Source organism: Watersipora subatra, chromosome 8 (assembly GCF_963576615.1).
Source record: "Watersipora subatra chromosome 8, tzWatSuba1.1, whole genome shotgun sequence".
NCBI lineage: Eukaryota > Metazoa > Bryozoa > Gymnolaemata > Cheilostomatida > Watersiporidae > Watersipora > Watersipora subatra.
Window position 1 is genome coordinate 46811295 of NC_088715.1, and position 27307 is coordinate 46838601.

Below are 27307 nucleotides of genomic sequence, written 5' to 3' on the forward strand. Positions count from 1 at the left end.
GTTACATGTTACATGATACGGTTTACGTGTGGGCTTGAACCTTGAGATACAGATGCAAGTTCAATACTTAAATACAGAGTTGAACCATAGAATAGCGGACTTGATAGATATTTGTGAATTGTCAGAAAACCAATAACAAATTGGAAAACAAAAGCAAAATTTTAGTGGCATGTGAAACGGTAGTAAGAAGTTGGCCAGTTGACGATGAGAGAAGTGGAACAAGATAGAAGGTACAGATAAGATTCAGACTAGCAAGGATTTCTGTTAAATCACATTTATTGACAGCTCAAAGAAGCTGTCAAAAGAAGAAGAATAAATCATAACATGAAAAAAAGATAAATACAATTGCAACAATAATTATCAATCATTGATGCTTTATAATCCACAAAATGATTCCACAAGCTAACCGACGGGAGCTCAATGTACAACTGACCTTTGTGATATTGGACAGAAGTTGACAGTGCTATCATATATATTATTGGTATACCAAACATTCAAAAATATATAATTCTACAATTAGGTCAATCTATTACCTGTTCATGATGAAACCTACTGTTAACAACACAAGCTTGAAAGTTTATTCTCATGCGGCAACGGCAACGTGTGAGGCTTGGCGCGGTTCCAATTTCTCACAATATAACAGATACGTAACAGTTGTCTGTTTCAGCCTGACTACATGCCTTTCTCAGTGCCTTCATTAGCTGAATTAATAACATTGTGGTCAGCCGGGGAGTCATTGGTAGGAGCGTCATTACTGGCACCCGTATTAGGCATCAAAGATGTGGGCTGATTGTGTGAGTCTATGAAGGAATAGTCTTGGTCATCCGCTGCGTCTAGGAGGCCGTCCGCTTCACTTGTATCCTTCAAGAAACAAGGGTATTTCACAACTTCTAAGAGACCATTACCTATACGCATTCAGGTTCAAGATGGTGTTAGCTCAATGTATTCAGGTTTACGAAAAAGAGTTATATCTACGCATTCACGTTTAGGGGAATTGGAGCTTTTACGTTTGGGGTTAGGAGAGAAAGAGAGCGTTGGCCCTATGCATGGAGAGCTGGTATATCAATCACCTCTAAACCTTTTTTCCATGGCAATAAAAGTTCCATAGAAGTACTGTAGTATGTTTGTGAGTGAATCATAGACTTATTTTGCATTTGACTAAGCCAATCTAAGAAAATCCTAATTTTAAAATGGGTGTGGTAGGAGCTCAATTTCAGATCAAAACAAAGACAACTATGGCGCCTTACAGTGCCTCGCGTTGCGTGTTCACAACTCGAGTTGCACAACTCGAGTTAGCTATAAATAGGCACACATTAGCTAATAGAAATCAAACTATGTATGTATGTACTGTAAAACTAGAGCTAATGGCGAATTATAGTGTGCCGAGTTTGCAACTCAAGTTACACAACTCGAGTGCATCAAAAATCCAGGCCGAGTTCTTTTAACAGCAACTCGAGTTCAACAACTCGGCTTGAGAACATCTCATCATTTCATTTTCTCTAGCGATATTTTCTTTATGGAATTTATTTTGGTGCATCATTAAACGCCGTTGAAATAATTTATATGTTCATTTTCGGTGTTCATTCAGTTTCTTGTCAGGTTCTATAGAGATAACTCTTTTTTTATTTGAAAAAGAAGTGGCCCAGCTCCCACATAGGTTGTTTTTTAGTTTGCTTCTTACATTCTACAATTGTTTTTGTCTCGTTATATTTATAAAAATAAATATGCGCAAATATCACCAATATATATAATGTCAATGTGTATATATATTTAAATTATTATTATTAAATTTCTGTAAATGTTCTGTAAATGAAACACCTCAATTACTCACTTTGTTTTTTTTACAAATCCGTGATAGTTTTGCATAACACAACTGGAGTTCATCAAAAACCCAGGCCGAGTTGTACAACTCGAGTTGCGAACACGCAACGCGAGGCGCCACAGACAACAATTACTATGTGTTTTTTATTGCCAACATAACTCATCACTTATTAAATTTTTCCCTGTATTTCAGCCAATGCATCTTTCAACAACCGCTAACTTTAGGGTTATGATGACGAAACACATCGAAGAAACTTAGGCTAAGTGAAGATATTTAAATTTGTCAATGTTCACAACTAGTGCCAAATGAACAGTTCATTTTAACATTCTAGTGACAGAGGTTTAGTCTTGCAAACGATCTACACTATAAGCTGAAGCAGCTACATGTATATGAAAGACTAAACACATTTTAAGACTACCAGTTATTAGCCTACTAGTATATAGACAACATAGAAAACAACTTTCTCAAGAAATGACTTTATACAAGGCCCCACACATGGTCATTCAATAATCATCACCACTTTAAAATGCTCAGATATCATAAGCTATTCATACAAACGCTACAGATGTGAGGCACCGCCACACATTGTCTTTTGAGATTCTGGGCTATCAAAAATATTGTCCTCCAAATTACCCACTGTGCAACCCAATATTGTGAATGGTTCATGTGATTACACCTTGGGCTGGCAAACGAATATAGCCTCCAACATTGTCATACAAGAGAACTTGGTTGGAGTATAATTATTAGTACATGCATTGGTTTCTTTTTACATCCAAGTTGAATACAGTAGACGCTCCTATAAGCTCTACGGTAATAGCTTAATACATGATCAAATACCAGAGTTGTGCGCTCTCACCTCCTCAGGAATAAGCTCTAATGCCTTTACAAGACACATTTTTGCACTCTGTGACCTTTCCAGGAAGTAGCCATTGGACGCCTCATTTGATTGAGCGGGTGGTGACCAGTTGCTGTACGCGTACTGGTTGTTTCCTCCCAACCCGCTCCTCTGTAACCAATATAATACAGTTATTGGTTTATGCTTATATAATAAAATGTGCTCCACACTAATATACTCTCTCAAGGTGACAGAACAATCTAAAAGCCAACTCCTACCTCAAGACAGACAGTAATTTTATATTTGATGTTACTGTCTAACAGTCACTCTAACTGATGCCGAAGGAAAGAAACAATCAAAATTTTACAGCGGGACTAGAGGAGTAATCTTAGTGATAACAAACTAGATATACTTTGCAAATAGGAAAAACTGCGGTAACAGAAATATTCCACAAGTTAAAATCGTTACACTGGCCCTTGACCCTATTCTAGGCGGAATGGGACCGTCTGGCCCAGACCTTGGGCGTGACATTTTTTGGCGCAGGAGTTTACAAGTTCTGGCGCAGGAGTTTACAAGTTTCAAGGCAGGTTAGAAGTTTCCGGCGCAGGTTACAAGTTTCTGGCGCAGGTTACAGGTTTTTGGCGCAGGTTACAAGTTTCAGGCGCAGGAGTTTTTGGCGCAGGCAACAAGTTTTTGGCGCAGGTTACAAGTTTCTGGCTCAGGTTAAAAGTTTCTGGCGCAGGTTACAAATTCAGAATTTATCCACCTTTAGTTGTGACTTATGACTCGACAATTTTCAAGTAAAAATAGAGAAAATTTTTTACATAGCAGCTGCATTTACATGTTTTACAGATATATCCTAGTTCATAAAATCATTCAATCAAATTTTGGCGACGTGAATGTAAATATCTATTTTTTATGTATTTCGAGGAAACATGTGGGTGTGCAGAGTTTTATGAATAAAATAATTTGTTTATGTATTTTTGTTATTATCATTGTGTCATTTATTTACTCTATATGAGCATAAATTTTTTTTGCAATAAAAAATAGTGCTAAAAAGTCTGGCGCCAAGGAGTCCTAGACCGTATTTGAGGATAGATGCCAAACGGATGATGAATTAGCAAATCCTTACCCTCTCCAACTCGTCTCTCAACCACCTGACAGATAAGACCCATCTATCATAAAGTACTCTATCCTCGTGAAGTATACTGGTGGCCGCTTCACACCTGAACAATGACAGACAGGTGTGTAAAACAACTGAGCAGACGAGAGTCTACAGGACTAGACTTTCAATACAGCAAATCTTCAACCTTTATACGACAACATTGAAAGCACAGGTTTTTAGCCTTCCTTTAAATCTCATATACAAATCCCGAGACACTTGTTGGTAGCCGGTATTGAGGAATAAAGGCTAAATAATAACCGTTACTCTAATAAAAACATGTCTGTCCGAAGCCACACTAGGAGAGCTAGGAAAAAAGATTTCCTCACATGGGAATCAAACTCGGAACATGATATTCAAAGGCAAGCACACTACCACTACACACTCAGCCACCTTATCACTTACTCGGAGAATCATGAACATATTGATTACTCATGACGATCTCTCACAATGCACAGGACTGGCATGTGTTAGTACTAGTCTCTATAAGAGGTGCTGGTCTATATAAGAGGTGCTCGTATCATAGCAAAAGTATGAGAGTTAGTAACACGCTTGTATAAGCTCAAGTTTACTAGTCCAAGTAACAAAATTTTAGTGGAGCTAAAATGGCTTTTTGGAGAGTTTTTAGGAAATGTCATCTTAGCCTTAAGATACAAAAATTTCGCATTGTTGTTGAAAAAAAAACACAGGTATTTCATGAGTCGTAAGGCCTTTGGTTCTTAGATGGCTCAAGTCAATAGAAAGTGAAGCGAATATTAATAAGTGCTACACACATTTCTGGAGTCAACAAGATACAGCCATTAGCAGTCACGAGTCATATTGAAAACCAGTCGCTACCTTCCCACAAAGAGACTAGACCACCAGTTACACATACTTAGAAAGGAGGTTGACAAGCATCTTTATGCACTGGTAGGACCTCTTCTGATAATTGTTTTTAGACTTGTGGATTATGTCAAAGAGGGCCTCTTTGTCGCCATCAAGACCGACGAGTGTGTTAAGAATCCTGCTTGCTTGCCAGCTGTCCTCCATCATCAGCAGAGCTTGCAGCAAGTCGAGGTAGGGCCTCATCTCATTTGTGTATATGTATGCTATCTGTAGCAACCCATAGAAGGCTGTAGAGTATATATATGCTATAGCATTTTTGGAGAAATCTTTTTCTTCTATGTGTTTTAATCGCAATCAAATTTTGTTGATTTTAATCTTGAAACATCCTGGCAGTCAGATCACCTCAAACATCAAAAACAATTGCAAATGATTTGAAAAATATTGATACTTTCTGATAAAATTAAAAATTTTGGGCAACTTCATTTTTACAAATGAAAAGCAGCCAATAAGAGCATAGCAAATAGTGGAAAGCAGCCCATAAAAGTACATGTAACAAAATAAGTAGAACATTACAGCTCACTTACCGGAAGAAATAGCAATTAACAGAACACATATTAAAGGATGCTGCTATTACGAGCACAGTTCAGCAAGAAAAGAAACCAATAGGAATGCATATAACAAACGGAGTAGCCAATAACAGCACTGATTAAAAAAGGCAATGGCTAATAAGAATGGATATTCTAAGCTTACCTGCCACAAAAGTTCATTGAGAAGTTCAGCGCTGAAACGAGCGTTCTCAAAGCTGAGGTAGAGAAGAAGATGCTTTGTATCATCTTGATTAATATTCTCTTCAACAATCTTTTTAACAAATGCCTTATTTTTAAAGAGCAGATTGGCTACGTGCTGCGGCAGCGGGTAAGGCGGTTGATTTTGCCAGGTGTATGGATTCACGGCTATTGAGCGTTTGTCCTACAATACAGAGCCTTGCATGGTTAGCTTCTCTTAGGGAATGACGACTTCCAATCACTCCACTCAATATTAAGCCAAGGAAAGAATATAACAATGGCTTCAACTGAATGTAGTCTACAATTAATTCTCAATACCACTTGGAAAAACATGGACTTGAAAAGCAATTCAAGGTAGGGAAACCTCCAAAAAGGTTGTGAAACAAGTAGGACATTGATTATAAACATCAACAAATATAGTAAGCTTGCATTAATGGTATATTGTACTTACTTTCCTCTATAGAGACCAAAAAACTTACCAGAGGGTTGGCTCAAAATTTATCAAATTAGAGACTGAGAAAACATAAAATATTTTCAAATACAAGTGTGTCCTAGCAAATATTATCCAACAAGCTTTTACAAATACAAGTGTGTCTCAGAAGATATTAGCAAAGAAGCTTTTACAACTGTGTCCTAGCAAATATTATCCAACAAGCTTTTACAAATACAAGTGTGTCTCAGAAGATATTATCAAAGAAGCTTTTACAAGTGTGTCCTAGCAAATATTATCCGACAAGCTTTTAAAAATGCAAGTGTGTCCCAGAAGATATTATCAAAGAAGCTTTTACAAGTGTGTCCTAGCAAACATTATCCAACAAGCTTTTACAAATACAAGTGTCTCAGAAGATATTATCAAAGAAGCTTTTACAAGTGTGTCCTAGCAAATATTATCCAACAAGCTTTTACAAATACAAGTGCGTCTCAGAAGATATTATCAAAGAAGCTTTTACAAGTATGTCCTAGCAAATATTATCCAACAAGCTTTTACAAATACAAGTGTGTCCCAGAAGATATTATCAAAGAAGCTTTTGCAAGTGTGTCCTAGCAAATATTATCCAACAAGCTTTTAAAAATGCAAGTGTGTCCCAGCAAATATTATCAAACAAGCTTATGCAAGACTCCCAGCAACTAATCATGCATGACGTCTATATGTAGGCTACATTTTTAAAGTGATAATGCACGCCACATAGGTTTAATTCGTTGTTGGGCAAAATAATTTGTAGAGTTTTCCCTTCTGTGGACAAATCAATTTTGAAAAAATTATCAAAATGTTTTACATTCACCATTTTGGTCATAACTCAAAAACAAGTTGTTTGATTTTTATGAACCCACAATAAATCCATAGTAAATGAACCTAGAGTAAAATGTGATCAGTATAGTAACAATGACTAGATTACATTGTTATACATTAATTATGTCATTGCCGTGGTTGATGTGGTTTTAACGACGAGTGCGCCCATCAGAACTAAACTCTTATTCAAAGACACTGCGGGTCGAAATCTGGCCCACTGTCTTCAAATTCACCCATAAGGTGGTTTACAACCTGATTTGAAAACTTCAAAACCTTTTAATATGTTTTAGTTGAAATAGTCCCTTGTCGGATGCTGCGGCGCATATGGTGACAGTGACATTGATGTTTCTGACAGGTGTGAGAAATATACAAAAAAATTATAGACAACATAAATGTCGCTTCGCCTGTTAAAGGGTTAATCAGTTACATAACAGAAAATAACAACGCAGCCTCATATGAGAGAAAAGAGCTCCAAAACAAAAACAATAAATGACAGATTATGAGTCGAGCCTCTACAAACATGACAGATTATGAGTCGAGCCTCTACAAACATGAGGTAAATAATTCTTTTTTAACCATTGAACCTGTGATAAGTGGAAAGTATTCATTGTACATCAGCATTCAGAGAACGTGCCTGTATTATATTGGTCTATGTGATAATAAAAGTGAGATAGCTAGAGGCTATAAAGTCCCTGAGTGAACACATGATAGAGTTGTGGAAGCATTTCTTACCTGGGTACGACACTCTGAGGAGACATCACAGCATCTAATGAGGATGGAAACAACGGAGAAGAGCTTGGCTAACTCTACATACTGATACTTGATGGACGGACCAGGTCCTTCATCTATAGCCACTTGTATGAAAGTGCCCAGCACATTCAGTGACAGCAGCTGCCGTCTCTGCAAAGAATGTCAGCAGCAACTATTTCTATTCAATGCAATTAGCTCGATCCCTTAGGCTCCTCCCACCAGAAAGCCTAAGATCCATATTGACTGTACTGACCAAAGCTGTCTATTCTATGTACATGTTGTTAAACTCACAGCAGCGATGGCCAGTTCCAACGGTTTATGAAGCTAATAGCCCATACTATGCACAACATCTTTACGATGATGAAACAGCTCTGCACTCGCTTGAAATTCAAAATTCTTGAAACAATCAATAATTACAATAAAAATCTAAGATTATTCGCTTGCAAAATATTGGTTTTAAAACATGTAAATATTTTTTTGTAAAATAATAATACAAATATAATTGACATTGTGGTGTTCTCCCATTCGCAGTAGAAATGTCGCATGAATTCATTGCTTGCTATCCATAAACTGTGCACTGAGTGGCTGTTCCCAACAATCTATACCAACTCTTTTGAAACCTGCCCAATGCTATGAAGCTAGTCACCAAAATAACTCGAACACAACTTACTATAAAGTGTACATTTCACGTTAGCTGAACCGTGTGTCACAAAAACAACAATCATCTGACATGCTACTGCTTTCGCTGCTACAAACAGCACCTGCTACATGTGTCAAAAAGCTTTATAACATAATCATACCTCTTCAGGTCCTAGGTTACAGTACATAAGGAAAAGATGGAAATATTGCGTAACATGTCGCCCATTCTCGGAGACCTCTTTCCTGAGCAGTGCCAGCACAGCCATAATAAGATGGTCGCTAAGAGTCCTCCCTTGTTCGCTTACTCCAGTATCCGCTGTACAAACAACCAATTCTTTCATGTCTCAAAGCACCCCTTTACACAGTCACAACTCCGGCATGTGAGTAACAAACTGACACCTATCCCGCCCTAGCTTCCCATTTATAAATATTCAGCCATTTACCCGTCAATTTGAATCATTGCTTTAGCCTAAGTGTGTGTGTAATCCTTTGAAGACCTAGTATGATATCTGATTAGGTTACTAGTTACTAGCTTAAGTTACCTAGCTTACTGCAAGCGGAGGCTGTGTGTGTTCTTAGGAGCCTTTTTGCATGTGCTTTATAGCAATGTCTCTGTGTGATCTTGGCTGGGCATGTCCGAGTCCAGTGGCAATGGAACCTTGATGACGGAGACATGCCCAGTTGCAGAGAGAAATTTATTTAAGGCGGACCACCAGGGACCTTTTTGGGCATTGAACCCGAACCTGTTACTTGCAGGTCAGGAGTTCTAGACCACTAAGAACGCTCTTGTTCCATCCATAAACTAACTTGTAGTCTTTAGCCTATTCTAACCAACTATCATGCGCAGAATTTATTTGAAAGAACATCTTTCAGTTTTCTATCGATAAAAATGCATACGTATTTACTGGCCAAAACAGAAAAAACGAGATGAATATGACCAACTGAACCACAGCGCACCATACACACCATAGAGATTAAGATTCCTGGGTACAGGACAAGGTCCGTCGGTTCGAGATAAATGTGCTAGGACTGCTATAATCTTGGCAAAGTTTACCCGAACCTACAAGAAACATATTGAATGCATTAATGCAGTTTATATTTGGTACTTCCGTACACCACGCCATAAGATCCTCTACACGAAACTCTTATCTTGAGCTAAAGAAATGCTGCGACACAGAACTCTTTATATACTTGTAAATGTGAGAACGACTTCGGTAGACATGATTAACAATAATAATCATAGCGGCAACCATTTGAATGTGAATGATCTTATAATATTTCTTTGCCATTTTCTGAGGGGCTTGACATATAAATGCTTTGAAGCAATAAATACATTTCACAACGTAACAAAACCACCACACTGAAGGAAACGCTGGCATTACTGCTGGCATTACTACTGGCATTACAGCATCTTACTAGTAGCCATGAGGGAGGGGAGAGGAGAAAAAAAGATACGAGAAAGTAAGGTTCTATGAGCATTCGATGAACAGCCATCCTGAGAGCATCCCATTGCCTATTCTTTAACAGTTAGAGCTCCAATAAAAAAAGGAAGTGACGGAATGATATTTGGTCTGTAGGAAGCAGTGATAAAGTACAGCTCTTCAATAAATTGGGTAAACAAACTTAAATCATTTATTCCAGAACTTAGCGTCCGACCATGCACCTACCACGGAGGATGACCGCCCGCCCTAACAGGGGCACACACACACACCACTTTACATGGAATATATAGTATGAGAGCTTGATACCTCGGAGCTAGAGGACTCCAGCAGATACTCTGAGAATCTTTCAGGATGATCGAATAAAACTTTCTCAGCGAACCAGCTTCTGATCTTCTTATTTGTCCTTAGATGACTAGTCAGTATCTCATACCAGTCTGCAGCCGAACCTCTGTAGAACAACGTCAGATTAACATTTAACCTCAGTAGAACAACGTCAGATTAATATTCAACCTCTGTAGAACAACGTCAGATTAACATTCAAGCTCTGTAGAACAACGTCAGATTAACATTCAACCTCTGTAGAACAACGTCAGATTAACATTCTACTCAACTTATACTTTTAATAACTGACTACTGTATAGAGCTTGTACCACTAACATCTGACTAGTGTACAGAGCTTGTACTGCTAACAACTGACTAGTGTACAGAGCTTGTACTGCTAACAACTGACTGCTGTATAGAGCTTGTACTGCTAACAACTGACTACTGTATAGAGCTTGTACTAGTAACATTTGACTAGTGTATAGAGCTGGTACTCCTAACAACTGACGAGTGTATAGAGCTTGTACTAGTAACATCTGACTAGTGTATAGAGCTTGTACTCCTAACAACGGTCTAGTGTACAGAGCTTGTACTACTAACATCTGACTAGTGTACAGAGCTTGTACTACTAACAACTGACGAGTGTATAGAGCTTGTACTACTAACATCTGACTACAGTATAGAGCTTGTACTCCTAACAACTGACTAGTGTACAGAGCTTGTACTACTAACATCTGACTAGTGTACAGAGCTTGTACTACTAACAACTGACTAGTGTATAGAGCTTGTACTCCTAACAACTGACTAGTGTACAGAGCTTGTACTGCTAACATCTGACTAGTGTATAGAGCTTGTACTGCTACCAACTGACTAGTGTATAGAGCTTGTACTACTAACAACTGACTAGTGTACAGAGCTTGTACTACTAACATCTGACTAGTGTATAGAGCTTGTACTACTAACAACTGACTAGTGTACAGAGCTTGTACTACTAACATCTGACTAGTGTATAGAGCTTGTACTACTAACAACTGACCAGTGTACAGAGCTTGTACTACTAACAACTGACGAGTGCATAGAGCTTGTACTACTAACATCTGACTAGTGTACAGAGCTTGTACTCCTAATCACTGACCAGTGTACAGAGTTTGTACTCCTCGCCACTACAAACCAGTTGTTACCAATTGTAGAGAGAAGTCTAGCGAAAAGCACAACAATAGAAAGCCACTATACTGAAGATTCCCATACGCTTATATTACACACAATAATTAATGATATTATTAACAGTTAACATTAACAGTTAACATATATTGTTAACAATTAACATATATTATTAACAGTTAACATATATTGTTAACAGTTAACAGATATTGTTAACAGTCAATATATATTGTTAACAGATATCTATCATTTGTTTGACGTCATCAAGCCGTTTGCACATGCGCTCGTTCACGAAAAAGAGGCCATAATTGTAGAAAACGATCAATATTCCTTTATTTAATAGTACTTTTTGGTGTTGTGTTGATACTACAATAAAAAAATTGCAAACAAAATCATCGTTTTTAAAAACTCATTGTAAAAGCTTCGTGTTTTCAACGATAAAATTGTCTATAAGGATGGGCGACAACGATAAAATGACGTCACGACAAAACGAAGGATTGTTGACAGTTGACATATATTGTTACAAGTTAACAGATTTGGTTAACAATTAACAGATATAGTTAACAATTAACAGATATTGGTAAGAGTTAATAGATATTGTTAACAGCTATTGTTAACAGGTAACAGATATTGTTATAACAGTTTTTGTGTGAAAGCAATCAGTAAAATGCCCCTCGGAATAAACTCACCAAATACTGTCAACTAATGTTGGAGGATTCGGTAACATCATAACTCATTCGCAGTCATCATGAGTATACTCACAAATTTTGATCATTGCTAGGCTACCAAAGCGAGTTATCTCGCCTTAGAAATTTACCCATCCAATGTCGAGCTATTTCTAAGTTATAGAAGATTTTTGATTAGTTCGATAGAAGAAAATTCCTGGCTAGCAAAAAACTTATAACTATGGCTTAATATATCTCGAGCAACAGCTATAGCCAAAATGCTAAACCCATATCGACGTCTACCTAAACTGAAAAACGTGTTGACTAGAAATTTGATTGATCTTGATCCATTTTTTTCAACTCTAGATGTTAATACGCAGAGTCAGAAGTGGTAAGACAGTGAAAGGCTGCATAAATGAAATTGAAAATATTTTTAATGTTTAAAAATGAAAATTAACTTTAATTCTGCTTTTTTGAATGGTTATGCGCGAATAAAAAATGCATTTTAGGTAGTGAGACATATTCACCTTCAATAGGATCATAACATGTTTATGACAATTTATTTGACATATACCGGCGTGAATATTTGCTATGTTTTGGTTTGAAGGATGATACTAGCAAGGAAGAGTTCAAGATTAGAGTTTCATGATTTTCATGTTCATGACTAACTGCTACATGTATATAAATAATATTCATAACTTTGTAATGTACATCACAAAACAACAATTTAAGCGAACTTGGTTATATTCTATCATTTTTATTGTGCCAGTATAATTTTCAGTTAATAACTTCAGCAAGGTTTTTGAAAGTCTGAAATTTTTCAAAACTACCTTCTTTGAGACACAGGTCTACAAGTAAGCTCTCTACTTTAATTTAAAACCACCTGAAAGAAGAGACTTGGCTGGTTATTGTGAAAATTGGATCGGTAAATCATCTTAATTCTGTTTTTAGCAGCAGCAACTTAAATTACAGCGGAACCTCGGTTCTTGAACGCTTCGGTTCTCGACCAGTTCGATTTTCGATAAAAAAAAATTGAGATTTGTTCGTCTCGGATCTCGAAAAATGAATATGGTTTTCGACGAAACCGGAGCATGCACATTAGAATTTAACGTTCGGAACAGCTCTGGAAACAGCATGGAAACATTCGTTAACAAAGAGAGAATCAAGTTACGCTTCATAAATTCTTTACAAAAAAGAAGGAACCATCTGGGACAACGTCACTGTGCAGCACAGTCTACGGTGTAAAATGTTAAAAAAAACTACCGAATTTGTTATCTTGGCTTGGAACGAATTAAAATTTAATTAATTGTTTTGGATCTCGAACAACTTGGTTTTCGAACAACCTTCTTGAACGGAATATATTCGAGAACTGAGGTTCCACTGTAAAGCAATTTTTTGAAAAATGACCATTTATTTACCCTAGGACACTTATATTTTGCTAGTATTTAGTTTCGTGAGTAGCATACAGAGTAAAATTTCGCTGCAACTTAATTTCGCAGCTCTGTTGAGTGCGAAAATATAGTGATGTGAAAATAAATGCAGTGGAACAAACATCATTAGATTCCTCAGGTCTAGTTCACTGGTACGAAATATTTTTCAATTTGAGACTACTGTACTTTTCGGACTATAAAACGCACCACTATATAAGCTGCATCTGCTTTATTTTCCAATAAACGATAAAAAAACAAAACATAAGCCGCACCTTTGTATAGGCCGCAGAACTAGGACTGTGCTTTTTAACATGGCAGCAACTTTGCCATTTAAAACGGAACACTGCAGAACGGCACAGTTTCGTATTATCTGACGCTTTTTAACTTAGTGCCTAACAGGACAGTACCGTGAGGCATTGTTTCGTATTTTCTTTCACCGCTAGAAGCGCACTAATTGGAGATTCCCGTTAATGCGCCCTAGCGGTGAAAGAAAAAGCCACAGATTAGCCGCACTCTTATATAAGCCGCATGGCTCAAATCATCAGAAAAAAGTAGCGGCTAATAGTCCGAAAAGTACGGTAGTTTTTATTTGTGAACCGCAGGTAGAAATGTGTAGGCGAGATCAATAATGCAACTTGATCGCTTGCTGCCATTTGTTTTCTGGACTATTAATGACGTCAAGGTCCCTGCCGCAGTCCTATGTGGTACCACTATTAGAATTCAAGTATTTATAGCACGCGGTGGCCATGGCCATGGCTCCGGGTGTTATTGCTTTTGGTTGGTAATAAAATTCATCACCACAATAATTATTATCCAATTTTATGACTTTCCCTACCGGACTGTCATCCTCATCAGTTACAAATTCAATGACTAAACTAATATCATTATCTTCCTAATTTGTCTAGGCTTTCCAAAAAAACTTATTATCTTAATTTGTTTTGCCATGCTGCTCAGTCGGTGTATTAGCTATAATGAGTTTAGCAAAAATTGCTCAATGAGCCTACCACACACGAAACTTGCCTGCATTTCTAATATGACGATTTTATTGTGAATATCAATGAACAAAGCCATTTAATTTCGCGTTTTCGCTCGTTCGTTATGATTGTTTAGTTTCGCTCATGAAATTTTCGCGAGAAGATGCTGCCGCGAAAATGCGAAAGTTAGACGCCGCGAATACATAAGTGTACTAGAGTAGGTGAATCGCATGAAAGTTATCCGGTTAGGAATGAGTTGAAATAATTTTCATCCAATGTGTCGGTGTTGATTTATGTGTATCAAACTATCCTCTGGTTGTATGGCTAGCTTTAGCAATTGGTTAGAACTGCTTTGAACAAAGTGAGAATGGTCAGCTCTTCAGGGAGGAGACAACTCTACCCGTTCTGCTCTATTAATTCTATTTTGTGCTGTTGAACAATAGGTATGTTAAATAGTAGCCGTACCTCAATGTCTTTTTAGTGTGGAATCCTACGCTAAATAAAAACTGAGAGGCGAGGCGTACACTGATGAAGGAAAGCTCTATAAGATTCTCCGGCTACAAACAAAAATAATTTCTGCCTAGAATCGTATAGCCACAATACATGTAATGTATATCATTAAATGTAACAGTAAAATATATGTATGTCCAGTACTGGGTGATCAGAAAAATCAAGGTCAACCAAACAAAAGACAAGAACATAAACCGGATTATCTAAATGATCTCTTGATAGCTACAATAGATTGCCCCTGGGGAGTGCTAACAAATAAAAAAGAGCCAGTTAAAGTCTCATAATTTAGAAACATCGAGACTGCGTACAATATAAAAAAAGGTAGTCAAACCAGTGAATGCGGTGAAGAAAGGTAAAGGCTGTGCAACTCACCAGTTCGTTGTAACTCTGATACTGCTGCATGAAGTCAATAACGGGCTGTACATTGCAGTTGATTAACTTACGCATGAACTGAAAATGCTCTGCACAAAACTGGTTCTTGTTATGCATGAAGTTGAGGTTCTGGCGCCGCACAATTCTCTCTATCGCGACAGGAATCTTCGGCTCTGTTGACTTACTGCCTGTTAAAAAAGCTGAACTAGTACTCGAGCCCAGACCAAGTGCAAACGGGATCAGATGAGAGGCTACATGACACAGAGAAAGCATGGGTCATGTAGCCTCTCATTTCTACTAGTGCTAGTAGACTACTATCATGCTGAGTAGATGAAGCAGTCTATACAACTGCCTTATCTACTCAGTAGATAAAGTAGTTGTATAGACACATACCTGATATACACTCATCTCTCCGTTGACTAGTGATAGTTATATAGACACATACCTAATGTTAACTCTTCAACAGCTTTAGTGATATCCTCTACAGATGAAGACGTTTCTTTGGTTTCTTCTGATTCATCCATCGCTTTCTCGGTTGGCTGTACACGCTCATACATCAGTATGTAGGCATTCCACCAGCGCTTCTGCCTGCGGAAAGACATCCTACAAACACAAATACAGACAGATATAAAAGAAAGCCTAACTTTAGAGCCAAATGCGAAATAGATACTTCACAAAGACAACATGATATGTATTCAGTTATCACAAACCATTTGAGGAGTGAAACTCTACTACTAAGGACTAGTGAGGAGTGAAAGTCTACCAATGAGCCTCAGCAAACGATGAGTAATATAGCAACAGCTTCATAAAATCTAGGCTTGCGTCTCACATCAAGGTATTCAAATCTAGATATGACAGTTTGACATGAACAGACAGCAACATGTATGTAGTTGAGCAAGTTAACAGAGACTGAAAAGTTATCTGCTAGACTGCATTAAAAATGTTTAAGCTGATGTCTTTTTAAGATATATATGACACATCAAACAACCTGCTGTTAGGCATATAACACACAACCAACTGTTAGGTATATGATATATTACAGCCTACATAACCAGTTGTTAAATGTTTTAGACAAACAGCCTTGATATATGACCCAAGCAGTTGAATACGAGGTTATAAGTATGGGTGAATACCTTTGAGTTTCAAAAGTAAAGACACGACAGTCAACTCTAGCAATTGCCGTGAGCTATTAGGCAAGCTAAGAGAAAATATCACAAACCAATAAAAAACTCCAGACAAAAGGTGTGAACTTTCACAAGGATAATTCATGGCTCCATACCGCTAACAGAGCTTTGGCTAAAGTGAACCAATTAGAACTACTCAGGCACCCTCCATATAGTCCATACCTAGACCCATCTGACTTTAATCCTTTTGGAGCAGTTGAAGATCACGTGAGAGGGAAACACTTCGCTAGTTATGAAGATGCTATTAATGCTGCGAGTGAATGGCCAGAGATTTCTATGTTAAGGAAATGAATGACTCTACAGCTAGCTAAAAACAATGCATTAAATAGACAGTGACTTGGTAAAAAATGAACAGTATGTCGTTATCTAGATTTAAAATAAAGCTATAACATAATTCCTGATTGGCTGGCCCAGGTATATAGTACATGATACAAACATTTGTTAGGCATGGGATGCTCAACACTACCAATTATCATGACTTGGCTATAAGATAAGAAACACCCACCTTTTGAGCATATGGTCAAACACTTCACCAGTATATTCTCCACCAAAACATTCTTTTTTCAGCTCTTCATCGTCATCCATTTTACACTCGGAGACATCCCCGTCATCAAATTTGTACCACCTGCCAGTACATGCATTTGATTCAAACTGCAGCCACTGCGTCAGCCATTTATTAACATTTATAACATTATTGATAGTACAGTAATACCTTGAGATACGAGTGTCTCTCGACATAAGAAAATTGAGATACGAGGAAAATTCCGACGAAAAATTTGCCTTGAGATACGAGCGTATGAGAGGGTTACCGAGCGAGGCTACTGCGGCTGCTAGGTAGCTGAATATGCGACTTAAAGGTTGACGAGCAACAAACTTCACATTACAGTTATTTGGTATCAAAAGATTCACCATGTCTTACTCTGTTGTGTTGTAGGTGCAAAATATGTGAAAACGTGATTACAAGCTCTTAAAAGCTCAAAAACGAAAAGCCACCGTAGATTGGAATCTCTTTATTTTTCTGACGTAGTCATGAAATTTATTTATTGTCTTGTCACATGTTCTCACGTGAATTGAAAGGCCAATAATAAAGCTCAATATAAAACTTATCGTAGCACTAGTTTGTGACAAACACTTCGGTTTTTACCGAAGACCTCATATCAAATATAGAAGCATACTTTACAGTTTTGTTTCGGTTTGGTCTAATCCGCAAGTCATAATCTGATCATGTGACCCCATCCTTCACAAATAATTTCTGCAGCACTTTTCGATTATCACAAGTGACCAACAGGCTCGTCATGATTATCAGGCAATGATATGTACTCCTTCAAGCTAAGGCTAGAAAATTAAATGAATTTTTACGGTAAGTTATAAGATATCACTGCTAAAAGTGACAGCATTACAATGACGATAAAACAGACGCGTAAGAACAATAGACATGGTTTTATTGAATGCGTGAAGTATATTTGTGAAAATATTTCGACGAATAAGGTTGCATGAAAGTGTAAACAGAAACCATCTACCACAGCTACGTCACATTTGAGCCTTTTTGGAAAGAGAATCCAAACTACGGCGGTCTCGTGTGGCTGCGATTAACTGTTCATTAACTGTTTGTAACCACATTTCCACATATTTTGCAGCTACAACGCAACATAGTAAGACATGGTGAATCTTTTCATATCAAATAACTGTAATGTGAATTTTGTTGCAAGTCAACCTTTATGTAAACTTAGGTTACTAGCTTAAGTTACTCAAATTAGCCATATTAGCGTAGCAATAAGGTAATATACTACCGTATATATACTGGTATCTCAATACTTTACGATAAGGATTATTTGGACTTAAGTAACTTAAGTCTAAATAATTGCTATGATAATTACGTGTAATGACGTTTTACGTAACATCAAGCCAAGCAATAGCATTTTTGCAAGCACTGCATTAACCCTTTCACTGCCATAGACGCATAAATGCGTTTTCGTGGGACGACTGTCGTAGACGCATTATTGCGACTTTCTCAGCAATTGCGTAGTTACCTAATTTTATTATTCGTCGACAGCATAACCCATGGTCTTTAAGACTTATAAAATTGACAGTGTTGTCCGAAGAATTGTCTATAAAATTAGCCTAAAATAGCGAAGCAATTTTAAACTTTTGTTGGAGAATTTATAATTTACCAACGAACATTTTTTGTGTGAGTTCATTAATTACCGTGGCGCGCGAGTCAAAAAACAGGTAATTAGTTATGTTGATGGCATTATAGCCAATTCAGATTCAGATTTTCGTGATTATGCCGATAATTAAAACAGCAGCACTGTCTCTGATAGTGGTGAAAGTAATAATTATGTAAGAGTAAGGAACATTATGGAGGATCGTTTTAGCTTCGCATCGATCGTAGCTTCACATAGCTTTATCATCGCACAAAGTATGGATCCATTGAATTTTTGAATAGCAATGTTGGTTAAAATGTTGGAAAATTAAAATATGTAACAAAAATGTTCTAAATAGAGATTGAAATTGGAAAAAATACTGTTTACATATCATAAAACAATAGCGGCAATTTTCGGTAAAATGGCTGGCATTTGGCAGATACCCAAATTTGTACATGCTTGGCAGTGAAAGGGTTAAGGGTTTCACTATTTAATTGTGAAAGGGACAATTATTCCATAGCATGACAAGGACAATGTAGTGCAGTGGTTTAGCACGCCTGTCTGCAGACCTGGAGATTCCGAGTTCAAATCCAGGGTGAAATGGGTTTTTCGTTTTTAGATTCATAACTGGACACAAACACCGATATTTACAGACATTGCAAAACTTACTATATATAATGAGAGCGGTGAAGCCAGCTCGTGTTAACTACGCCATTATGCGTATTTTAACCGATGTAATAAATATATGTGCAATTATTGCATGGTATCACAAAAAGGCCGTGGCTTAAAAGGTTAGTTGACTGTCCCCAGAACTCCAGAAATCTACTGTGAAGCGGATTTTACGTTTCTAGAACTTGATTGCTCCAACTGGACACACAAATGACAAACACTGAGATATGTATATATATAGATTAAAAACATGGTTTTCCACAGAAATATGCTGCTTTAGGTGCTTTTTCAGAGGGTTAATTTGTATTGGCTATTTTATTTAGAAAAAAAATGGTTTGAGACACGAGTGAATTGACATACGAGCTCAGTCCCAGAACGCATTACCTCAAGGTATTAGTGTATTATTATTTATCACTAATAAATAATAATAGTACTTATTATTTATTACTTTATTTACTTTCTGAATATTAGTGGAAGGTTACTTCATGGAATTCACTGACGAAGCTTATAAATTTAATAAAATGAGTGATGAGACAATTGTCAATAGAGGTCAACATTCAGCGAATTTAAGGTCTTTGAACATTTCATCAGCGTACTCTAAATGATTTGTTATAAAAAATACAAAACGAGTAGCTGATGTGCTAGTATGCAAAAGGATAGAGCTATACATGAGAGTTTCCGCATATAGCACCAAGTCTAAACTTGAGCATAACAGTAATACGGCTAGTACTCAACTCTATAAACTGTGATGTGTCATACGCACAATAATAAATGAAACCGCAAAAAGGAGAGAAACGTAGAGGCTTACTTAGCACCATCAGGATATTGAGAATGAGAATGTTTAATGTAGGAGTAATAGTGGCCCCCGCTAGCCTGTCCGCTGTGAACCACCACACCTGTCAGCCTGTACTGAGTTGCCTGGTCTGCGTATGACTTCTCATCTTCATCTACCCAGTTCTCACCTGATAAAAACACGTCAAGATATTAACTATTGGTATGAAAACGTCTCCACAAGTGCCAAACAACCACACAGATAATTTAAGAAGCTTTAAAACTACAAACTGTCCTGTGACAACCGCTAAACAAGGCAACAGAGCCAATTTTTTTTCTAAACCTGTATGCACGGAGCTAACTCTCTCCTAAACTGGTATGCGTAGAGCTAACTCTCTACTAAACCTATTTGCATAGATCTAGCCCTCTCCTAAACATTTATCTATAGAGCTACCACTCTCCTAAACCTGTATATACAGAGTTAACTCTCTCCTGAACCTGTATGCAGTTAACTCTCCCCTGAACCTGTATGCATAGAGTTAACTCTCTCCTGAACCTGTATGCATGGAGCTAATGCTCTCCTGAACCTGTATGCATAGAGCTAACTCTCTCCTGAACCTGTATGCATAGAGCTAACGCTCTCCTAAAGATGTATCCAGAGTGCTAATGGTATTCTATTTCAAGAAGATAAGGCTGCAGAAGATATGATTGTGAAAATTGTTTGTCAAAAAATGAAGATATGAAAGATAGACACACATAAATGAAACAGTATGCAACACGTATGCAAAAAGACATTGAGTACTGGAATTTTATTACAAACATAAGTATCTATATTTACTATTTGCACTTGAATAAAAATACAGTGAAACGCGGATAACTCAAACTTCATGGTCCGAGCAAAAGTGTTCGAGTTAACAGATCATTCAAGTTATCACAGCACTGTCACAAGTGCATATATTTATTAGTAGATACATGTACATATACAAACTATATATAAATCAAAAACATAGATTGCTTGTTGCAAGTTAAAGGGCCTCTCATGAAAAGTTTTAAAAAATTTTTATCAAAAAGTATAGGTATTTTTCTATCACTTGAGATTCGTTTGTTGTTTTGTGACTGCCACGACGTTTTCAGGTTAAAATCAGCAAAACTTGAGCGCTATTAAAGTGCTCAGAAAAATGACATCTTTTTCTATTGAGCGTTTTAACCAAGATCAATTTTGCCAATTTTACTGTAAGTTTATCCGAAGTTACCTCGCTTTTCATTGCTTTAGAAGGGCCATCGCAAAGCGGATGTTTGGTAAAATTGGATCTTTCGCAAACTTTCAGAAAAGTCGTTTACGAAAATATTTTGCAGATTATAGTAATAACGACGCCTGAGAACTACTAAAAGTTGATGTTTATTTCTATGACTCGGAATAAAGTGATATTTTATAGTGATAGCAACCGTCTCGGTAGCCATTGGGCAAAAAACTGTTCGCGTTAATGATGTTGGGGTCGAATTATCTAAAGCAATTTACCATTGCTTGGGAACAGACCAAACAAATCCGTTCAATTAACCATGTGTTCGAGCTATCTGAGGACGAGTTATCCGAGTTTGCCTGTAACTATAAGTGATTCGTGTCAAGTTATTTTTCATTAACACGTGATACATCTGCAAAACCGCTTTTAAAAACTGTAGCAAGTCAACTGTGATTTTCTTTTAAAACATTTACTGGTCTGTTTAAAAATGAAACAATAAAATTGCATAGAACTCAAACATTGAAGTCTAAGAGATGCTAATATAAGCTAGAGTCGAATCACCTACACCACCATAACACTAATGACATTGGCCAAGAGCACCCGGAGGCGTGCCAAAATGCTTCCAAATAAAGAAAGACCTACCCTCCATCTTGGCGAGTCCGTACACTGTGTAGGGCTCCATGTCGATTTCTCTAGGAAACTCAAAGTAGTCATTGAATTTGATAGGACACTCTCTCTCCCAGTCATAATCAAACCTCTTTAGCTGAATAGCCAGCATCTTTGGCAGCCTCTTCACACACATCCTCTTCACTGTGTCCACCTTCAAATCATGTACAACAGCGTTTGTCAAATGTCTAATAAACCATGGCAAATGTGATCTATCTCGTGTCTTCTTCCTTTGCCACTTGTAACAAACACCTCCTTCGTGGTATTCCCATATTCTATGCTTGATACGGTCGGCACTGAGATTGCAATGCTAAAAGACTGATAACCAAAATGGCATCAACACTGCCTCACTCGAAGATGAACTTTTGCACAAAACTTTAGTAGATTTTTATCAAAAAGTATTAGTATTTGTTATTATTTGCGATGTTTTTGATGTTTGAGTTGATCTGATTGCCAGGATGTTTCAAGATTAAAATCAACAAAACTTGACCGCAATTAAATCAATCTGAGAAATGACATCACTAATTGTATCATTGCTATAGGTTAGCGGATTCAAGTTGCAGCGTTCTCTTTTCTGTCGGCCTCTTTGCAGCTACATGACGTCATAATCGCACTTTCGCTTGGTCTGAAAGTTTTAATCGCCATCAAGTTTTGTCAGTTTTAAAACATCTTGGCAATCAGATCATCTCAAACATGATAGACAATCACAAATGGGAGAAAAAAATTGATACTTTCTGACAAAATCTACTAAGATTTTGTGCAAAAGTTTATCTTTAAGAAACAGCCAAATCCACTAATAACCGCAAATGCAACAACTCGCAACCTCAATGCACACCCCAAAAAGACTCACATTCACAACTACAAACAAGAGCAATCAAGTTGGGTTGAACAGCTGCAGCCCGTCAAGAGGTCACATAGAGATTAGCTGGCTACATCAAGACCTGTTCAGACACAGACTCACCTTCTTCTTGCATTTCTCACAATAGTAAGCGTTAGCACCTTCTAGAAGGTCACCCTTCACATACTGCTCGAGAGACTCTTTCAGATGCTGGTGGTTCCTTATCTCCAAGTTGAGGGCTGTGAAAGGCTGATCCTGAGAATACCTGCGGGCAAGCATGACAAGCATGACAGGTACTCATCGTAGATTAAACCATAACTCCATAACTATCACGTACAACTTTTATCGTATTTGCTAAGTAAGTCAGACACGCTAATTCCGATTTTGTACTCAAAATAAAGATTAGTCCCCTAACTTTCAGAGTAATGAAGGCTTATTACAGCGTTTTAATATCGGTCTCGAAAACAACACGATCGGCACAACAAGCTCAGCCCATAAATACATGACGTAACCTAGCTTTGTAGGAACAAAAGTTATGTAGGGATGTTTAAACAGATTTAGAATAATAGAGATGGGTGTTTTAAAATCCATTAATATCTAAATTCAGCCTTAAAAATAATCTCAGTCTTTTCTGAAAGGTAGATTAGCTATTTAACATTGTATATTTAAAAAAGCGCGATAACAATGCCAGCTTGTGATAAAACCGCGCTTTTTGAGCTCATTTTTCTCGGCGTCCAGCCTATTTAAACATCATGTAACAAGCTGCGAGCAATTTTAAATAGTTTATATACCTTTCATAAAAGACTGCGATTATTTTACAGGCTGGCTTTAGATAATAATGGGTTTTAAGACACCCATCTCTATTCTTCTAAATCGGACTTAACATTCCTAACTTCCGTTCCTGAAAAAGCTAGGTTTCGTCACATACATATTTATGGGCGGAGCTTGTAACGCCGATTGTGTTGTTTTCGAAACGGATATTGAAACGCTTTAAAAAAAGCTTAAATGATTTGGAAGGTTAGTGGACTAATCTTTATTTTGAGTACAAAATCGGAATCAGCGTGGCTGATTTACCTAGAAACTATGATAAAAGTTGTACGTGACCGTTATGGTTTAAAGATAGCTCTAAATTACTTAGAGCCATCTAAGTGGTACGTTTTCCTAGCTGACAATTGGGATGTTATAATGATCATCACTCAGCCATGGCTGATCACTACAAAAAGGCTTGAAAGTTGGCAGTGAAAATGACTAGGTGTTGCCGCCCTCTCCCTTATGAAAGTTCCTGTCTGTATTTCTCTACGAAACTAAAGCTACCAACAGAGGCTGAGTTGAACAATTTCTGTGGTTATCTTAATAGATACTGAAGACTAGTATCCTCGGCATGAACCAGAATTAGCAGTATATCCAGTCCGCAGACATTCTCTGCGCATGCTCAGTGATAATCCATTAGAGAAATTCTGTTCTCCGATTATTGACCAAAAAGATTATTTCACTCAAGTTTGAAACGGGATACTCGTGACAAGCTAATTCACCTATTAGACTTCTAACAAACCAAAGCACCTATTAAAATTAGTAAAATGCTGTTCACAAACAAGGACTGTCAATTTAAATGCTGTTTACAAACAAAGACACCAATTAAAATGCTGTTTACAAACAAAGACACCAATTAAAATGCTGTTTACAAACAATGACACCAATTAAAATGTTGTTTACAAACAAAGACACCAATTAAAATGTTGTTTACAAACAAAGACAACAATTAAAATGCTGTTTACAAACAATGACACCAATTGAAATGCTGTTTACAAACAAAGACACCAATTAAAATGTTGTTTACAAACAAAGACAACAATTAAAATGCTGTTTACAAACAATGACACCAATTGAAATGCTGTTTACAAACAAAGACACCTATTAAAACGATGCTTACAAACAAAGACCGAAAAAACAGTCCAAGCATTGAAAATAATTCCCTGAAATCAAGCTCCTTCTCTAGAGCCCTAACAAACCAATTCTACAACTGTTATACAAACCAGCATACCTATGAGGACAGTCTTTACAAATCTTCTGGTCTGCGTATGAACCACCAAGAACCTGACTGCACAGTTGTTCCTTGTCAAGGGTCTTCATGGCCTCATCACACGAGTCTACAAGCCTGCCGAAAAACTCAAATGCATCATGCTGCTCCCTTAGGTTCACCTGCTCGCCTTGTATCCTGCAATGATAAAATTCCAGTTATCATAGCTAACTTAGCATAGCAGCTTCCAACCCAATTATAAAGCTTTAACTTTCAAGAACTGACTTGTAACGCGATACCATTACGGTAAGTGATGAGCCATACAAGCAATAAAATCAACAAAATGGCCTGGTAGAATATGACCACTCGAATAATGGCCTCCATTTCTGGTAGCCTGGTAGTGCAGCGGTGCGCAAAACAAACTGGACTCCTTTCGTTGTAAAACCCAAATTCTCATTTACAAAATTGCTACTCACTGTGAATTTGGTCAATAGCCATAATTATATATTAAATGAATCCCGTGTTGTCCGAATTTCAACCATGTAAACCGAACAGCTGAAAAATTATGCTTTTGCATGATTATGTAGGCTAAATTCTGAAGATTTCATTTTTTCAATGGTTTAATCCCTACAGATGTGATCAAACACTAAAAATATTTTATTTGCTTATTTCAAGACTAGATTCTGAAAACAAAAAACTGTTACGTATAAATTTTCACAATAAGAAATTTCATTAAACCTGGTAATATGCAATCCAATCATTTTATAACTCTTGCTTGAGAAACTGCATCTGATCCGATTTGGGTGCATCAAACACATTATTTGATGGTATATTTTGAATCTTGACAAGATATGAATCTAGCGGTATATAGTTTGTTTGTTTACTACTAAGAAAGACAGCAAAAACAGATAATAAGTTTGATAAATTTGATCAATGAACAAAGGTAATCCACTCTGTTTTGCACACCACTGTACACGCGTGGGCCTACCTGAACTGCTTCCAGAAACCCTTGGGAATGTAAAACTGAAGCTTGCTACGAGCAAGGTGAGCAAATATTATCTGGACCTGTTTGAGGACACTATGGTTGTACGCCTTCTCACTAAGTTCCGGTTTGCCAGATGATGAAGGGTCATCTGCCTCTACCGCTTGTCGATGGCCCTCTATCATTTTACTATCGGATTCAGGGTATAGTTGGTCATACTACAATCATTGTCTAGGATCAGCATGTGTACTCATGATATAGTTGGTCATATTACATTCATTGCCTAAGATCAGCATATGTACTCAGGGTATAGTTGGTCATACTACGATCAATGTCTAGGATCAGCATATGTACAGCTGAATGCTCAAGTCAAACATTTTCTAAGTTTACAAGGTAACACTTGTGAACAAGCAACGAGCACTAAGAACAAGGTAAATGTGAACATTAACAATATTTTCATGGAGTGATGTAACACGCTGTGGCATAATTAGTTAGCCACCTACTTTTATCTGTCATAAAAAAAACTGTGCGCAGTAAGAAACACCGCAGTGGTCAGTCTCTGAGAAACCTTGACAATTATTGATTACATATTCGCGGTTTCAACGCTGCATAAATGCCTATATGGCAGTGTGGTAAACGCGCTAGCTGTATGTCTCCAGAATTCACGGTGCTCTTGACACTGGCCGATCGAGCAATTGTCCAAGTTAGGAATGACCTGGTACAACGCATAGCTTTATGTGATGCCCAGAAACCTAAGCAAATGAGTTTAAAAAAGGAAAAGTCTATCCCCTTCAATTCACAATATGATTTTTGGTCTACATAGACTTGTTACCCATCTTCAAAACTAGAAATTGCTAATCTTAGATGGCCAGTCAACAGGTCAGTTTCGGCTATAATTATTTCATATCCCGTCAACAAATTTAAAATGAGTCAATCTCCTTAGTTTAAAAGCAGCCATTATTTTAACCCAAAATTTTTTTTAATATTATTGCATTCTCTGGATCGCCTACGAGGTCACCATTCTGAAAAAAACAATACAGCTGTGTTCAAACTGCTTCAAAATTATGCATGATAAATTAAAAGAAACTCTGAAATGCTTAGTAAAGAAGCATATTTGCTTCAGAACACACCTTCATACATTTTATGTAACAGTGAAGTAGTTTTTTTAGTTTAATTACCGGTGCACTCATTAGACTTGCATGACGGCCAATTGGTCTTAAGCAGGACTCACATGATGTTAGAACGCGTCAACCAAAGCTTTAATCAAGTTGGTAAAGGAAGTAATTCGTCTGCAATTAACTTGAACAAAGCCATGTTCTATTATTAAGGCATTAGCAACCAATTTCCAAAGACATTGTCGCATGCTTGCATAACTTGCATACTGTGCCAGCAAAAATGTGAAACAATGTAATACAATAACTAAATTGGAGAGCCATAATAGAAAGACAAACCTTTGGAGGGAGAGGTTCTTTCACCTCGCCTTCTTCTACCTCATCTGATAGTCCCTCGATGCTGAGCATGCCATCCCGAATTTCCTGCACCATATAAAGCTGTTGTATCACAGAGTTCATGTAACACGTGGCTCCTCCGTTCTTTAGCCCAACAAAACCATGAGCAGGTCTCATGCCAACAGGAGGCAGGTACTCCCACTCAGTCAAGGCTGCATCATCTCCTGTAAAATAAGTTGTCATCCCAGTCATAAAATGGGGATGTCTAATAACTCATTCAAATGATCGTGCTATACCCGAGAGTTCTGTAATGTCATGTTGTCTGACTAGGCCCTTGGTAAACTATAAACGCTGAAAAACTAA

The 27307-nt window shown here is 37.3% G+C and overlaps 1 protein-coding gene across 1 annotated transcript in view; it reads right to left on the reverse strand.

Moving 5' to 3' along the window:
• Positions 1-256: 256 nt before the first annotated feature.
• LOC137401644 (ubiquitin carboxyl-terminal hydrolase 9X-like) overlaps positions 257-27307 on the reverse strand; it is a 68244-nt gene continuing 41193 nt past the window's right edge. Inside the window, exons 30-48 of the mRNA XM_068088092.1 lie at positions 26948-27168; positions 25503-25714; positions 24539-24712; positions 22621-22762; positions 21636-21813; positions 19790-19943; positions 16674-16793; positions 15430-15587; positions 14985-15172; positions 14568-14659; positions 9858-9999; positions 9076-9169; positions 8271-8425; positions 7453-7620; positions 5395-5613; positions 4694-4911; positions 3790-3883; positions 2679-2828; positions 257-861 (exon numbers count right to left, since the gene is read on the reverse strand). Of these exons, the coding sequence (XP_067944193.1) occupies positions 673-861; positions 2679-2828; positions 3790-3883; positions 4694-4911; positions 5395-5613; positions 7453-7620; positions 8271-8425; positions 9076-9169; positions 9858-9999; positions 14568-14659; positions 14985-15172; positions 15430-15587; positions 16674-16793; positions 19790-19943; positions 21636-21813; positions 22621-22762; positions 24539-24712; positions 25503-25714; positions 26948-27168 (3068 nt within the window). The 3' untranslated portion in view covers positions 257-672. The remainder of the gene's footprint in view (positions 862-2678; positions 2829-3789; positions 3884-4693; positions 4912-5394; positions 5614-7452; positions 7621-8270; positions 8426-9075; positions 9170-9857; positions 10000-14567; positions 14660-14984; positions 15173-15429; positions 15588-16673; positions 16794-19789; positions 19944-21635; positions 21814-22620; positions 22763-24538; positions 24713-25502; positions 25715-26947; positions 27169-27307) is intronic.